This window comes from Magnolia sinica, chromosome 15 (genome assembly GCF_029962835.1).
Source record: "Magnolia sinica isolate HGM2019 chromosome 15, MsV1, whole genome shotgun sequence".
Lineage (NCBI taxonomy): Eukaryota > Viridiplantae > Streptophyta > Magnoliopsida > Magnoliales > Magnoliaceae > Magnolia > Magnolia sinica.
This window is the reverse complement of record NC_080587.1, coordinates 76,874,791-76,893,107: the sequence shown is the minus strand read 5'-3', so window position 1 is coordinate 76,893,107 and position 18,317 is coordinate 76,874,791. Positions and strand designations below refer to the sequence as shown.

At 39.4% G+C, this 18,317-nt stretch overlaps 1 protein-coding gene across 4 annotated transcripts; it reads left to right on the top strand.

Moving 5' to 3' along the window:
- The first annotated feature begins 4,225 nt into the window (after positions 1 to 4,225).
- On the top strand, positions 4,226 to 18,149 carry LOC131228250 (arginyl-tRNA--protein transferase 2-like). 4 transcript variants are annotated; one of them, XM_058224154.1, is made up of 7 exons: positions 4,226 to 4,414; positions 6,626 to 6,833; positions 12,963 to 13,001; positions 13,301 to 13,451; positions 14,946 to 16,121; positions 17,013 to 17,343; positions 17,659 to 18,149. In XM_058224154.1, exons 2-7 carry the CDS (start codon positions 6,695 to 6,697, stop codon positions 17,782 to 17,784), a joined length of 1,962 nt encoding a protein of 653 aa, XP_058080137.1. In that variant the 5' UTR covers positions 4,226 to 4,414; positions 6,626 to 6,694; the 3' UTR covers positions 17,785 to 18,149. The 4 variants fall into 4 exon arrangements, with proteins under 4 accessions (XP_058080137.1, XP_058080138.1, XP_058080139.1 ...); XM_058224155.1 differs by having other exon boundaries at positions 4,231 to 4,390; XM_058224156.1 differs by lacking the exon at positions 4,226 to 4,414 and adding an exon at positions 4,521 to 4,674.
- The last annotated feature ends 168 nt before the right edge of the window (positions 18,150 to 18,317 follow it).

The following is an 18,317-nucleotide window of genomic DNA, read 5'->3' as shown; positions in this document are numbered from 1 at the left end:
AATGAACGTTTACCATTAAAAAAATTTTGGGGGCCCTAAAAGTTTTGGATAAAGCTGTTCTTTTTTTATTTTCCACGTCATCTGGGTCTGCATGACCTAATTAACAAATTGGATGTCAAATAAACAGTACAGTGGGCTTAGGAGGATTTTAATGGTGGATATCCAATCACTATTGTTTTCCTGTGGTGTGGTCCACTTGATATTTATATCCCTATCATTTTTTAGATCAAGCCTTAAAATGATCTGTCAAAATGGATGAACGGAATGGATGAAATACATACAACATGGGGCCCACAGAGGACCGACCAACAGCCACCGGGCTGGTGGGCAGGGGGAGTAGCCAATCCGTTTCCTAAGACATGAACCTTCAGATGCAGAGTCTCAATCGACGGCCCCGCCTAACATGTGTCAGTCTTGGGAGGGAAGCACGGTTCAGTGTTACGAAACTCAATTCTCTATTTCTTCGTGCACTATTCTCCTCATGACTCCACTCTACGATTTGAAATTTTCTTTTACTCCAACCTGCTTGGTGCACCATCATGACTCTACCATCAATACAAATGGTTGCATGATTAGTGAATCACGACAATCCATTAGGTGGGCGTTACATCCAATCATGATTAATGAAGCAGAGCAATATAATGATCTAAACCATTGGACCAATGGTGTTAAAGTCCTTTGATATATATGATTTTGGGAGATAACTTATTCCGGTTTGCTGGATATGTCTGATAATTCATTCCGGTTTGTAAGATACGTCCATTTTAACTTCGGATGGTCAGGAATATCTTCGCCTCCAATTGGGCCTTTTCTAGTCCATCTTGGCCATAAAATTATCTACAACCCACTCTACATCAAACATGGATATTTGACTTCTTGGTCAGATGATTTGGACAGTCCATTTGATTTTCACAGATAGAGATAGGCCTCAGATAGAATACATGAGAGACCAACACATTTTTTATTTTGCTAAGCAATGGATTCCACTTGAATACAATTTGATTATATTCAATATGCACATGCAATGTGCAGAATATCTCTTATCTGGTTTGCAATAACAGACCATTTGCCTGTTTACTATCAGGCAACCATCACCATTTATTCATTTGCTCACTAACAGCTCCATATCTCTTTCTACTGCGCCTTATATGGCAGGTTGGGGCTGGGCTAAAACAGCCTTATTTTTTTAATGAGAACTTTCGAAAATGACTTAGTGGATAGAAAGTTCTTAGAAACAAAAAGATAAACATAATAATAATCATAATAATGCAAAGACCATGAATCTAAAATGACATTTTGGGCAAAAGAAAAGACTATTGGACCATTCAAACACTAAATTAAAGATAATAGAACATAGTTGCAACTATTAATGTTGACAAGCCACATAGCACTAAAATGCTCTGAAAAAAAAAAAAAAAAACAAACCCGCTTCACATCAACGGAATCCACTTCAAAATGTACCACAAAACAATAACAAAACTACTCCAGTACCTCACTACAGATGAAGATATTCATGGCTGATCATGGAATCAACAACAGTTCTTTCCATCCATGCACATTGAATCACTTCCCCTTTATCATGAGGGTACTTTTAGAACCATAGCTTAGCAAAACAATAGCATTCCTTCTGCATTTAATGTTTGCAAATGAAAACAAAACTCACTAGTGCTAAAAACATGGACAATGACTTCTTAGTTGGGTGCCTTGAATTCTGTTCAATTTCTTTTTTGTAACAAGGTTAATTTAGTCCTTTTGCTTGTAGGAGTATAAACACTTGTTAATATGATTAAGGCTTGGATTTAGTCCAATGTACAGAAATCTAACTAGTGTTCATTATAAAATTCTAATATGCTTAACAACCTTACGAGAGATGGATCTTTTAAACTTATATTACCAACATAAATCACCTTACACCACTCATATCTAGCAAAACAATGATCTTTCTTTGTTTTGATCATTGTCTGTGATGTAGACCGGGTCGCGGACAATTTCATGGCCAAGATGGATCAGAAGAGGCCCGATCGCAAGCGGAAGTGATCCGGGCCATCAGGACTTTAAATCAGGCATATCTTACAATCCTAATTTTTGAAATACCTTCAGATCAACGGTCAAATTCCCACTGTGTTTTTGCTTTTACTATCCATGGTAAGTTTTAGTCTAAGTATAACTCTTCATCCTTTGGGCTTTATGGGTTGCGCCCAACATGAAAAGTGCTTAGAATAATTAGGAGAACGACACTTACTATTTTTGGGTGAAAACCATATGCATTGGTAGACATCACGACCATATATAAATAGCAAGTTTACTATTTATAGTAAATCACGAATTCCATGAGTTTTAGTTGTAGTTTAATTTTAAAACTTCTCTCATGGCCTAGTATCCATATTTAAAGGATTGTGAACTCGTTTATTTCATTAATCAATCAAATTACGAATTTTGTAGAGTTTATTTTTTATTTTCCTTGCTTTTTTCTTGTGTATTCGAGAAGTTATTGTGAGGCGTCCAAAGAAGTTCCGTGGATTCGGAGTAGTTATCCTTGAGGAAGACAGTAATACCTCACCACGTTCAACCCTATGTCAATATGTTATCACAAATGCGACTCTAAAAAGAAACATTATCAAATTTTATGTACAAAAGTTTAGAATTAAAGGCTTTCACCAATTTAGGTTACCTTGACGGTTAGCCTAACTTGTTCTAACATTTGAATTTTAGGCTAAAAAATCTCTCCATGGATCAACATTCACTGGACTATCCTAAATATGTCTGACTTAGCTCAATATATGGTTGATATTGAGCTGAAAATATCCTGACTAAAATTAATAGTTGGATTTTCTTCTTTAAAAATCAACTATTAATATCAACTTTTCACAATCATGATCAACTAAAATAGTTGAAAATACCCTAACTAAAATTAATAGATGTATTTTACCCTTTAAAAATCAACTTTTAACAATCATGATCAACTAAAATAGTAGGGCCGGCTATTAAGTGAGACTCATCACTGATATGTTTTCCATATGGACTCACTTGGTATGAAACTAACTGCCCAAGTATCAATATCTTTTAACGGTCAAGTTCATCATACACAGAGTGGATCGATCAAATTCCATGATTGGGCCATCCTTTGGTCAATCAGAGCCGTTATTTATATTCAGAACGTGCTAATTCGGCTTGAGAGTAAATTCAAACCCAATCTGATCTGATATCAATCTGATCTGATATAAATCAGATCCATTCAAAACTTGTGTGGGATCTGGACAATCCGACCCATTCATCTCGAATTTTCATCTGATTCTGACTATCGGATTATGTGATTGGGCCCACTTAATGAGCAATCGATTTTATCCAATATTTCTGTGATCTACCGGCAATCAGATTATGCGATTGGGCCCCACACGCTGATCCAACCGTTCAAGAGTCGTGGCTCAAACCTAATTATAATCAAAACAGAGATGGTCCCACATTCCAAAGTGGTCAAATTGCTGATGGGCCCTTTGATCAGTGGATTTGGACAGGTGAGCCCAAAACAGACTGGTTTCCCGCAATAAATGGGCCCAAAGCCCCATTCTTACATCAATTTAGGGGTGTACACCCAGCGAATTGAGCCAAGCTGGCCTCAGCTCAACTCAGATCCCACTAGCTGACCCCAGCTCGAACTCGGCTTGCCTCGGTCCTCGAGCTTAACTCGCTAACTTGGCTCGGTTTGGTTAGCAGCTCAGGCCAATTCGAGCTGAGTTCGAGCCAAGATCAAGACAAGTTCACCTGTGCAGTATTTTCGCAAACACATGTACTACGCCTTCAAAATCCCACTGTGGTTTTACGAGTATTTTATCACACCTTCTAAGTAATATAAAAATCAAGAAAAAAAAGGATATTTGTTTTATATACATACCTCCTTTGCCACCGACCACACTTGGTTGAGTCGTTTCATCAAACATTCAGTGGGCAATATTAATATCAAAATAACCGAGTCATCAAACCAGTTTGATCCGAGTTAAGTGGAGCTGAGGCCAACTCAAACTCAGCTTCGAACCGAGTCAAATCGAGATTTTTCGAGTTGAGTCGAGTCGAGCTAGCTCGGTCCGTATCCGCCCCCATGTAACATCATATAGGCCAAAACCACGCCTGATACCAGCATAAAAGACTACCCCAAAACCACGTCCGATACCAACTTTAACGGGCACGAACCAGGCCCGATATCAACTATAAACGGGGAAAGGCCCAATTCCGGGGCTTAGGCCCATCGCTGGTTATTACTACCGCCCTAGTCCAGTGACCGCACGTTTATACCCTTTGAAGGGTACGTCCACCGTACGGCTGTGGTCTTGGAGAAGTCCGGCCACCGCACACCCTTGCTCTTTTATATAGCCGCTGGATACGAAGCCGGCAGGTATGATCGTCCGGCGACGGGAAGGTAAGCGATCGGCTTTTTTTTTTTTTTAATTCTTTCTTCTTCTTTAATTAATTAATTTATTTATATTTAATTGGAAACCGAAATCCGATTTGGTTTCCCTGGCAATCCGAGACTGCAATCCGGCAAGGGTTTCCCTGGCAATCGGAGATTGAAATCCGGCGAGGGTTTCTCTCTCTTTCGGCAACTGGAAACTGAAATCCGGTGAGGGTTTCTCTGTTTTTCGGCAACCGGAAATTGAAATCCGGCTATAGACGGTAAAGGTGAGCAGTGGGGGGGGTTTTTGGTTTTAAATTATTATTACCAGGTCTTTCTCCGGTCTGTCCCCCTATTCAACGCTTGGAATCCGGCATCCGTGACTGTGATTCCGGCGGCTCTGACGATCGGAAATAGGGTTTTCAAAAAGAGAAGAAGAAGAAGAAGAAGAAATTCCATCACATGATGCTGTCCAAGATCTAAATGGGAAGCCAGTGCTGCCGAGGTGACGACTCTACAGCCCCACTTTGGTTTCTGTCGCTGAATCGCCTACTGAGCTGGGTCCTATATATAGACAGCTTTGATGGGTTTGCATTCATGGTTGCATACAACGGTGATTGGAGATGTGTCTGGAGGTCAATGGCAGCTGAATGAAGCACGGCGTGAATACGGATCCACTGATTTCAGCTGCCCATCAACAGCATCTATGCCATGAACAGCAGCCATCAATGGTGTTGGATCATGGGTTGAACACATAATCTTCAAGATTGATATTCAAGTAGGCTCTGATACCAAATGTAAAACTGAAATTGTGGAATAACGAATCTTTTTATGTATCAATAATGGAGATTAGATAAACTCAATCTTAAACACATACTTGAATGGGAAGCCATTCCTCATTATTGATGTTCTTGGACAAGGATGGTACTTGATCTTCTTCTATGGAAATCCGGAGATGGGAGAGAGGTTTTCCGTATGTGTGAGTGAGGGGTCCAAGACCTCTTTTTAGAAAGAGGGGTGTAGCGTCAACCCAACGCAACTCCTCAACTTGGAGTCCCTACATTGAATAGAGTCCATGTCTATCCAAAACACACGAGTCCACGGGTATGCTTAATCCAATTAATTTAACGATCAGATCCAAACCAATGATCATGTGGGGCACACTTAATAGAAGTCTTACATTCTCCCACTTGGGCCACATTGATCAATTGAAAGAAAAGACAATGTTTTTTTTAAAGAATTTTACAAACCACATTTGTTTGAAACTTTCTAATGTGTACTCGCTAGGTTTTAAATAAACACTACCATTGGATAATATGAGCAACGCTTCTCAGACCTTGTCCATCACTGATACTGGATGAGTGGACCTGCCTGATTGGTGCATGGTGTTCTTCATGGTAGGGCCCACCTTATGCATGGCTAGGATGTCCTTCACATGGCATATTATCAAGTGAACCAGTTCTAGCATTTGATAATGTAACCATTCATCCCCTGATGAATTTCAGTAGTATAAATGGCAAAAGGCCATCCTTAAGTCTTCTAATCCTAGGAGCATTTTCTACCACCCTCAGGTGGCTTCAACATATGCACCATCCATTTTGGCTTCATATGTTGTATGTATTCTGCATAGAGTGGCAACGGGCCAGGAGACCTGCCTGTCCCAGATTCAAACCAAGCTTGGACCTATCACCTTGGCATGGCATGCATGGACTGATCAATTTTTGGGCTGGGCTTGGGATCAAGTCATTTTAGCCTGACCCGACCCAGCTCAATTCATATATGTATGCATGTCATATCCTACAAAAATGCTATTCTAATCCTTAATTAGGCAATCCATGCATCTTGCACATAGACCGTTGATTTCATTCCTCTAGGTGTCTATTTCTTTGTGCATGTGTGGCTCACTTGATCTACAGATAGATTAGTAACATTCCAGTGGAAAATAGGAATCTTTAGTATTTTTCAGTCTGGGCTGGGCAAGGTTGGGATGGCCCTGAACCTAGCTAGAATTTTCGGGCTTGGGTCTTGGAGCTTAAGTGTGGGGCTGGGCCAGGTCCCAAACCGGCGCATTGCCACTCTTAGCCATTTTCCCTGAGTTGGCCATGCATAAGATGACCCCTTTGGTTTGGTAGCAGCTGTTCTTTGAATTGCAAGGCTGTATTTGCTTATGAAAACTCCTGTGGTTGTTTCTTTTTACTTATTTTTCGTATTGAATATGTGAATTTCATTTGTCTGCAGTAAAAGAAGGGAGAAGAGATCCCTAGAATAGTAGAAGAGTGGAATCAAAGAGACTCCTTGCTTTGCAAAATGGCAGAGAAGATGGGCAATGAAGCCAGTAGCAGCGGCGGCAGCATCCACAGGGGTGAAAGTGTCGTCATCGATCACGGTTGCCGCTTGAGCTCTTGCGGTTACTGCAAGTCCGGAGGATTCACAAGTTGCTCTCATGGTTGGCACTCTCGATATTTTCTGTTTCTTTATTTTCATCGGTAACTGATTGTTTATTGGATTTAAATGATTGTTTCATTTCTAATGTAGTGCAGATCATAGTATAATTTAGACCAAAAGGGTGAATCCACCAGCATTTCTGCCTTTCTTTGTTCTCTAACTTTTAGGGGTTCATTTGGGAGCATGTAACCAGTGGTAATTGGTGTGAATTGGTGCGCTTGGAAGTGTAAAAGGGGGTGTTTTGAAATCACAGCAAAAGCATGTGAATCCATTTCACATGGATTCCGATTATCACTAATTCTCAAGTCACGGTCCTCTCTCTTGCCTCCAATGCAATCCAAATACAAGCTACCAAACACATTTTTGTGGATTCCGATCACATCCATTGGATTCCGATTACATGTTGCCAAACACTACTAGTGATTCCAATTCATGTGGATTCCATGGTAATTACCAATGCATCTCAAATACACGCTCCCAAACGACCCCTCATATAGGTTGCATTTGGTTGCCACAAATATCACAAAATTTCATTATATTTTGCACTGAATGAGACTGATTGATCATGACATATCATGATAGTTGGTGCAACCTAATGCAGCCTTAGTCTTTGAGTTCTTAGATGTGATTAATTGTGTAATCATGTGGCTTCGATGGTGATTTTTGTTGATTTGATCCCCATGTTGAGTATTTTGATTGATAATAACAATGATTTGTGTTGTTCAGTTTTTTTTTTTTTTCCCCACTTTGATAATCCTAATTCAATCTTTAGGAAAGTTTTGGTCGAGAAGATGCTCTAAAATGGATGTTTACATTTGTGAGCTTCTAGCGGCAGTTCATAGTGCAATGGAATCTCTTTTATTGACATTTCTAGTGTGAAAGTGATGTGTGTGCATGCCTTAGGAAATTTGAGCTAAATTAATGTGGACACTTGTTATTAGGTTTCTGAGGAATCTGCGAATTACTCGAAGGCACACTACAAGAATGCCCTAGTTTATCAAACACAGTGTTGTAAACAGTATACTGGACATTGAACAGGAAAACTTTCTGATTGGTTTTCTGTGGTAAAACCACTGGTCTGATTGGTGGAACCAGTTGAATATTAAAATACTGATAATGCAGAAAATGATGTGTTTTTAAAAATAACCAAGGAAAGGGAAAATAAGAAAATGAACTCAAAAAATATAAAAACAAACATTTAATAAAATAATACCGTATAAAATATATTTAGTACCATGTAATACATAAGCACAATGAAGTTTAAGGCACCTATTAGCTCCAGTAGTCGGGAATGGGAAAAAAAATACTGTATAAAAAAATATTTAGTACCATGCAATGCATAAAAACAATGAAGTTTAAAGCACCAATTAGCTCCAGTAGTTGAGAATGGAAAAAAATAATAAAAAGTCCATTACCTATCTTTTTTTCTTTTGTTTTTTGTTGGGAAGGATAACTGAAATTTTATTAAAGCAGCAACAGAGGATTGTTCACACTCCAAGTATAGGGTTGTGATGTAGTAATAAACTCGGTAAGACCGAGGTCGAATCCATAGGGACTGAAACTTGTACGTAATCTGAAAATAACTAGAACTAGAACTAGAATGAGATGAAATCTAAACCAAGTGAATATGAGGGAATAATGGTGAAAATATTAATCTAGAAATTATAAAAATCAAAGGTAGAAAACTAGGGTACTAAGGATCCACTTGTAGATATCAGGGAGATCTATGCTTGATTCAAGAACTCAACTGGACTTCGAGTCTCATCTTCATCCAGTTGGAAGCTATAACCATGAAAATCAAATCTAAACTTCTTTTGATCTAGTTTTCAAGAGATAAGAAGGATGTAAATTAGAATGGTTTCCATCACAAAACTATGCCCATGAGACAATGCAAACAACAAAATTAAACCAATCTACAGCCAATCTGAGTGATGTATAAATGTTAGGAAGAGTTCTGTCATCCAACCATGTCCAAGGGGCGATGGTGAGCAACAGAGCTTCCTAACTTCATAATCAGAATAATGAAAAGGAAATACTTAAAGCCATCGCAGATCTATTGTAATTGAAGTCACAACAAACCATTAAAAACTAAAGGCATTCCTTAATCAAACTAGAATCAAACAACAGTTCAGTAATGAATCAAAACCGTAAAGTCTTCCATCACTCCACAAGCTTCACCTCTTAGCCCTAGCTAAGAGGTTAGCTAACCACAGGCATGATTAACTAAGTCTCAAAAGAAAAGAAAAATAAAAAAATAAATCTAAAATAGAAAAAAACTAGAAAACAAAACTCTCTCTCTCTCTCTCTCTCTCTCTCTCTCTCTCTCTCTCTCTCTCTATGCGCGTCCCAACTTTGGATTGAATGCCCTTTCCGTTCTTCCTCTCTCTCTTTTATATACGATGGAGGTCGCCTGGGAGTGCGTAAGGGCTGGAGTCGGTGGAACTCTTTCGCACAAGCGTCGGTTTAGCAAGTCGGTGGAAACAAAGAGGTTACGCAGCGAAAATGCAAACCGCGCTTGCATTTGGACTGAGTTTTGGGACGAAAGATCGTCCCAAACTCTAATTTGTTTCCATAATTGGGGTCAGGACCCCCCTCTGCATCTGCTGGATGGATCGGATCATCGATCCGATCATCCCTTTGATCGCACAATGGCCCACTGCGGCCAGACTTCTCGGGCCATCACGAAATAGGGCCTGCGTATTCCTTTACGCTGTGAAGCTCGGTGGGCCCATTATCAGTGTCTTCATGGAAATCCACTCTGTCTATTAGCTTTCCCTCGAAAAACCATTCGGGAAGGGACGGTTTTGGATTGATTTCGGTGTGGCCTACAGACTCTTTTACTCCGCCGTCCATCCTCCGTTTGGGTTCTTCAAATACATGAAACATCCGAATAAATCAGGCCGCGGGTCAGGGTACGGTCGGTTTGGTCCTCTGAAGGCAATGAACGATTCGGATCATCCACCTGCATGATGATGGTGGCCCACTTGCACGCGACCGCAAGGCTCTGTTTCTCTATTACATAGAGAAATTTGAATTTGGATGGAAGTTGCGGTCAAAGGCAGTTTGACTGCTCTGGTCGGCTCGGTGCACTGTGAGATTACATTTGCTATGTACACCATCCACATGAAGTGGGTCCCACCTTGATGCGTGTGAGAAATCTGCTCCCTCCATCCATTTTGTCAACTCATTTAGGTGGTTGAGCCAACGTTTGAAGCATATCCAGATTGCAAGTGGGCCTAGAATCAATGATTTGTGGGCTGATCTGTCAGTTGGGCCACTTCCACAGGGATCCGAGGGCTAAAATTCGACGTGTACGGTTAAGCTATGATCCTCAAGCCAAATCTAAAGTTTCGAGCTGAACGGATGGTGAGAACCCAGTGATCTTGCATTCAGGATGACTTTTATGCCTCTTTAGTGTGAAACACGTGATTTTCTCGAATCTTGGCCGTGTAAAATTGTCGATTTCGGTCCTCTGGAGTCCGTCCCTTGCCTTGGTGATTTATGAGTATCAAATTCATGCTTTTAGTACCCTTTTTCAGTCCAGGCTCGTAAATACACCCCGCAGCACAAACACGACTAAAATAAGGCATTAAACAGTATCGTGTTCGTAAAATCCAATAATAACTGAGGTCTAATATGCAATATTTGACCCTCAACAGGGATAAAAAAAGGAAACAGCAAGGATGAGATGAGGAATCATCCAGCTAACATGAGGGTGAAGAATTCTCTCAAGAACCCAGAAAAACCTCAATCGGGCTCCCTATAAAAGCTTTATCAGCCCTAGCCTATTTCATCATTAATCATTTTCCTTGATTCAGACTTGCACCCTTGTCATGGAAGGATCTCTCATTGCATTGTAACAAGTGTTTTAAATATCGACAATATCGGCCGATATATCCCACGATATATCTTGTATCCCACTTGTGCGAGACGAAATGCATAGGTAGTGCCGATATATCCCACCTATTCGATCCGGTGAGCATTTTCGATTTTGGAACCTTTTTTAGTTTGCTGCATATCACGTTAAATCAATGTTAAATGGTTACAAATCTATGATTCTTCATGTTTTCCATGAAAAGTCATCGATTTGGTGCTTCAATTTCGAGATTTGGGGGAGATGGGGCAAGTTGTGGAAAATTGGGAAAAATCGAAATTTCTCAATTTCTCACAAATCAGTTTCCAAACACAAAATCAAACTGGTAACCTGATCTAGTGATTCGTCTTTTTCTTTTGAATGCATTGCTTGTGTTTCCATACATGTCTTCTTACATTTATAAATTATATGAATAGACGTTAACTATACTTGCATCAGTTCAGTTGGACAGTGCATGTATTAGGACCCCATACATAGGAAACCCCTATTATGTGCACTTTTTTTTTTTTTGTTTTGTAATGTTTTTATTTCTAAGTGTGTATTGATGTCTTTTTCAACAATCCTTGAAGTTTCCTGAAATATTTGACCAATTTCCCAATGTTCCCATGTTTCCCAACAACAACGATACATTACGCGATACAACCGATATATCCCATGTGATAACCGATATGTATCCGTATACCAAGGGTGCAACACATTATGCGATAACGATATTTAAAACATTGATTGTAACCAATGTGCATACCCAAGAGTCGAGATAAGATGAAGGGAGCTTTTCTTTCTTATACCCAATGTGCATACTCTTTCACCTCCTCATTGCTAAGCTGCACACCCAAGAGTTCACTGTTCTTTATATATTGATTTTCTGACCTAACACCGTCTCAAAACCCAACAATTACCTTCAATTTCTAGGCTGTATGGTTTTAGAATAACCAGCTGAACTGGCTGGTTGGACTGGTTTTCATCGGTCTTGACCAGTTTTGGATGGTTTTGACTAGCTTTGAGCTCAGTGTTTGTTTAGTATGAAACTGGACCCCCTTAGGCCTTTAGTTCAGGCAGAACCTGATAGAACAATTGATTTGGTTTGTTTGGGTTTTACAAAATTGCTCACGTCATTGGCATCAGTGTTCAAAACCTTAACGGACTCATGTACCTTTCTCTTCTTAGTAAATGGCCATCATGCTTCTTTAGAGAGAATTAAAGGTGAAAGTGGTTTTCCTTTGTTTTGATTATTGTCGTTTCAAAGTCTGAACTCTCAAGGGTATATTCAGTGATGCTCATTTGCTTCAATATTTTTATTTAGGTGAAAAGGATAAATAACATGCATTATTTTGGGGGCTAAGCCCTTTCTTAATTGGACAGTGCTTCATGTTGCAACCTTGAGGTTGTAGGTTTGAACCAGGTTTGCCTGCCCAAAAAGGACATGCATTAACCTTGCTTTAATCAATCAGTATGTCAATGACTATATATCAGAGAAATTGTGATAGATTCTTACAGCAGAACCATTTGTTACATGTGCTTTTCCTTATTGAAAATTTGGTGGCTTGTGCATCTCAGTCACACTCTCACTATTAACCATCTTTACCTTTTAATCATCATGATGCGGTGCAACTCAGTTATCAAATCAATGAAATATCGACACCGAATTGCAAAGAAGGAGACAAGAATTACACTCACAAGAATCTTTGAGTAGAGATGGAGAAATAACTTGATTAATATCAAACTTTTTCTTACAATGCTTAAGAAAAAACTAGCACTTAGAAAATTTTGGAATGACTAACTCCTACACCACCACCCATAGACCCTAAATGAATCTTTAATGAAAATCCTCCCCAACTAAGAGATTGATTTCAAATCAATCTAATCTACCTAAGATGGTACAAGCCTTAGGGCCTGTTTGGGAGCGTGGATTTGGAACCCCATGGATTCGGAACCCCCTGGATTTGGAATCCTCCCATTGTGTTTGGCACCTAGAATTTAGAATCCCCTTTAATCCAGAAGTAGCTGTGCATAGTATATTTACAGGGGTTTGAATTTAATTGTTAAATTAATTTTAATATCTCTAATTAGTTCATTGATGTAATGTTTGACACAATGGTTGTGACAAGCCCGTTGAAATATATACTTTGGTTTAAATGATTGAAGTCTTGGTTCTACATCATACAGTGAATATTTACCTCTGTAAGGCTTTAGATATAAAGTTGATTTTATTTTATTTTATTTTATTTTATTTTCTTGTTTGCATGACTTTTGCAGGTTTATGGGCTCAGAGCATTACAGTTGATGACTACCAAGGTGTGTGACTTTACACCAATATATTAAAAACTAGACTGGATGTCGAACCAGAAATGTGTCTGGTGGATCAGTTTCAACTTCTGGTTCATTTTGGTTGTACCAGTTTAATGGGTGAAATCAAATGGTTATGATCCCTAAAAAAATCAAAAGGTTACAATTGTCTGATCAGTTTATTATTTCTATGCCATGTGTATTAATGTATGGCGGATGAATTGCTGCTTTTGTTTTGAATTCCCTTTTAGATTTTCTATACTTCCAATATATATTTCTTAATTTCTTTTGTGCACATCTGTTGGCAGAACTTCTTGACCGAGGCTGGAGGAGATCTGGGTCATTTCTTTATAAACCTGAGATGGAACGGACATGCTGCCCCTCGTATACCATCCGTCTCAAGGCAGGTGATTTTGTTCGCAATAAAGAGCAAAATCGTGTATATAGACGAATGCAAAGGTATTTTTGCTGAGTCTCTCCTTTTACCATTTGGATAATGCCTCCTCTCCATCTAGGCTGTCTTTCTACTCATCAAGATCCTAAACTTAAAAGGAATGCTTAGTGGTGTGGACAGCATAATAAATCATGTCTAGAGTTGAAAAATTAGTAATAAGGAATTCTTTAAGGTCCTGTTTGGAATGCGGGATGAAATGGTATGGAATTGCATTAGGTGGAATTAACACCGTTATTACACAATGATTATATATCTAGAAATACCATGGTATTTTGACCGTCTTATCCTACCTTTGGGATCAAATTCTTCCTTTGGGAAAAAACACTGTATTAAGTGAAACCGCGTTTGGTGGACCATGGAATTGTAATTAACGGACCAGATTTCACAACTTATACCGGTCACCTGTATGCATATGCAACTTGATTGTCATGTGTAAAGGGTGCATATGGATGGACGGTGTGGATGAAACACATGCACCAATGTGGGGCCCACAGATGTAGTGGATTTTGAAATCCACTGGAAATCCCACCGTATCTCGTATCTCCCGCTGGGACTGGCTGATATGAAACTTGGATTAATCCAGTTCCATACCACCAAATCCCACATTCCAAACAGGCCCTAAGATATTTTTATTGGAATCATCATTATCATAACCTTGTCCTAGGCTCCTAGCTACTTGGGTTGGCTTTACGAATCCTCTATGATTTCCTAACAAAAGTTCAACGAATGGCTGCCTCTTAGTAAAAAAAGAAAAAGAAAAAGGACTATGTAACCAAGGTAGAGCATAGGTACACAACAAAGTATGTCATGAATATGCCTTTTACTTTAAGATTTTGTATGTCGGATGTGGGTGTGACTGCTACACCAATTTTGAAGTGTGCGTACCATAGCAGTAGACAACAACGACATCCCCTCCATTATAGCAAGTTAAAACAGTCATGACAAAAAGTAATAGTAATAATAAATTTATAAATAATAAATAAATAAATAAATCCAATGACATATAACACATGACTTAGAGGACTTATAACCAGGCTTAGGTGAAACAAGAATTGTGGGCCAAGCTTTAAAACCCCTATTCACAGAGAAAATCAAACTTTTTTCTGCACTTTTTTTCTATGCAAACTGACAAAATCTCCTAGCAGTTAGAACAAAATGTCCCCTTGCATAATGTGGATTCCAAACATTCATGATCTGTATGTGAATTTCTTCCTAGTAGCAGGTCCTCTATGATAAGTAGTGTTTTTTTCCTCGAGCCTTATACCCCTTCTTGGTTGACCAGAGACTCAAAAGTAGTAACATTTCCCACATAAAACAAAAAAACTGGCACTCAAAATACACACGTGCATTTTCAAGAGACTTTCTAATCCCAAAAGGATGTATAGCCTGGTCACTCCACACGCCAGCACATCTGAAAATCTGGCATCACCCGTAGTGCATATCCAGTCTATCCATCTAGTGAGATCCCACTCAATGTGCAAGTGTAAATTAATGTGCAGATTTTTAGATGGTACACTCAATGTGAAAAAACCAGACAAAGTTGAGGATACGCCCAACTCTTCTCAGGCTCTGTGCAGCTTGGTCGGTAATGCATCTTCAAGCACAATGGTGTCAGAATCTATCGCAAAGGAGTCCTTTGCTGGGGGTTGTGGAGATAACCATAAGGCTGAAGAATATATCAAGTACTTGTCCAGCAAAATTGATAATGCTGTAAGGACATGTGTGGAAAGGGGTAAAATTCCTTCTGTTCAACTCCCCAAGGCTATTGTTAAAAAAGTGACACAGCAAGCCAAGAAGAAGCTAATTGAAGTATGTGGAGATCTGTTGTACACTAGCAACATTTCATTTCAGATAGCAGCAGTGCTGAGACGGTCTCAATCAGCAGAAACGGATGCTAACCAATTAGGGTTATCAAAGAGCAGTATTACTCAAAGTGGGCAGCTTTTCGAGGTTTCACCAAAACTTGTTGCAGAGATGCTTGCGTGCTCATTAGATCAGCAGGGAGAACTCTCCAGTCTGTCAATCAAAGCTTGCAATGGGCACCTCAATTTTTATTCCTCTACCCCTGAAACTGCTTCACGGGAAACATCTGTTAATTTCGTCTCTCCTGCCCAATCTTCTGGAGGCAGTGGAGGTAAAACCAAATGCAGCGTTCTAGTTAATAACCATGAGTTCTCTCAACATAAACGGCGAAGACTTGAGATTCGTTTGAAACGGTCAACTTTTGATCCCGAAGAATATGCTTTATATAGAAGATATCAAATTAGAGTGCATAATGATAAACCAGATAAAGTCACAGAAAGCTCGTACAAAAGATTTTTGGTGGACACTCCCATAATTTTTGTTCCACCATCTGGCGATGGGACTGTTCCACCTTGTGGTTTCGGTTCTTTCCATCAGCAGTATGTGATTGATGGGCAACTTGTTGCAGTTGGTGTGGTGGATATCCTTCCGAGATGTTTGTCAAGCAAATATTTGTTCTGGGACCCAGATCTTGCCTTCTTATCGCTTGGGAAGTATTCAGCTCTGGAAGAAATAAAGTGGGTGAAGGAGACACAAGTCCATTGTCCTAGTCTTCAGTACTATTATCTTGGTTATTATATTCATTCCTGCTGCAAGATGAGATACAAAGCTGCATACCGTCCATCTGAACTTCTATGCCCACTTCGTTACCAGTAAGTTCCCATTCCTTCACAATCTATGGACAACCAAAGCTTTATGTAACTTTGATATCGTTGCCATAATGCACCTGTTCATATATTTGATAAATGTAGAGTTTTGGGGTTTTGAATGCAGACTTCCTAAGTTATTCCCATTTTACTAAATAATGCCTCGAGTAATCGTTATTCCTGGGAATTGCTTTTGGAGAGGTGGAATGACCAACATATCCTTGCTACTTTTCTTCTTCTTCTTCTTCTTCTTCTTTAATAAATTTAAGAATTGTCGGGCCAGTGGTATGTGCATGACATCCAAGACATCTAACAAATGCAACCCACCATGATGATTAGACAAACGAAAAAACCATAAAAAACAATGTACACCCCCCCAAAAACATTGAAAATCACGTGCGGCCCATTTGCTGAACTGATTGGCAAGATTCTTGGTTCGTCTAATCATCATGGTGGAGTTCATATGTTGGACAGGTTGGATGTCATGCACATAACATGTACACTTTGCTGTATATTTCTGCAAAAATCTAGTTTTCAAGGGTATATTTCATGATTTTTCCCCTCCTTGAAGCTAGATCATGGGAGGCATTTAAAGGAATTTTGCAGTAAAAAGCCCTAGATTTTTCAAGGGAAATTTTGCAATTTTTTAACAGGATAAAACCTAGGCCATACTCCTTCAACATATGTGTATCTAATCAGCATCATGGGTTCAGGGTGTGTAACACCCATCTCATAGTAATTATGTAGGTTATGATACCATTTTCAGCTGGATTACACCTTTCAAGGTACATTCTAAAGATATTACTTATATTAGTTGATTCTTTGCCCCCAATATAGATCTCTTTCTGGCTGCAAGTTATGGTTCTCTTTGTTAAGAATCTGTTATGTATTCTGCAGATGGGTTCCATTTGATACTGTAAAGCCATTACTTGATAAAAAATCATACGTTGTTCTATCTGATTTTGCAAAGTTGGAGAATGGGGCATCTTCCCAACTTCAGGCTGCAGAAAACTCCATTGAGCAGGCATGCATTGAGCCCTGTCAAGAGGATCATATTGTATCTCATAGCGATGAAGAGTCTCTTAGTGAGGAAGACGAGGAAATGAATCTTGATTCTGAAGTCAACTTCGGCCCAGAAACCAGCAGCATGGAAGTTGAGTATGAATTGAAGGCTGATGATATTAGTGATATTGTTTTGGATTTGAATGGCGTTCGCCTGCAATATAAGGTACGCATGAAATTCTGTTTTCAGCAATGTAGAAGACAAACGGAGAGAGAGGGAGAGAACATGTGTAAGTTGAAAGGAATTCATGTCTTACTGGAATCTACAAGATGCAATAACAAGAATATAAGATTTAAGTTATTTTAGGACCCAGCATGCATGAATTACAAGATTCTGAAGCTGGGGCAGCACTGATCCCTCCCTCCCTCTCTGTGTCTCTGTGTCTTTACCTCCCTCAAATGTCCCTCCATCTAACAACACTGCCTGTCTTCACCTCTCTCAATGTTCCTTCATCTAACAACACTGCTTGTGTTTTTCTAGGATTTACAACGAGCGTTTCGTCCCATTCGCGAACAGAGGCATAAGGATTTGTTGGAACTGCAGCTGCATAGATACACGAGAGCAGTGGGCGCAGGACTCTCGCGTCGAATGGTTTACTCCCTTTGATCACTTCCCCACTAATTTATGAAATATGTGTCAATTGAGGACTGAAGATGCATCCATTCATCAGCTGAAGATGCTGCCATTGTGGAAGTCATTGGTTGCTGTGTATTGTTTTATTGCATCCATTTTGAATGAGGTACAGATTCTCATACTGGTTTTGTTTGTTGTTTTGTATTGATCCTTCCTGTTTAAGATGTAGGTCCTAGATAATGTAGGGGAAAAGGTAGTTAACTTGCTTGCCAGAGTCCTCCAAATTGTAGCTGACCTGAACCTCTGCCCCATGAGTGCCCCCACCCTTGGTGATTGAAATTGTTGGCATGAAGGGACCCACTATGATGTGCTCAATGTAAAAGTCACTATTCAGAAGATCTGGTGGGTTTTCCAAACTACCATTTAAATTTAAGAAGCTGTTTTTAGTTCTAACCATCCATTTGCCTGCCATGGTGAAGCCCACATTTTTATGCACTGTCCATAACTGGGTATTGCCTAGGTGTACCCTGCATATCCATCATGGAATAAAATGGGGGTTTGGCTTG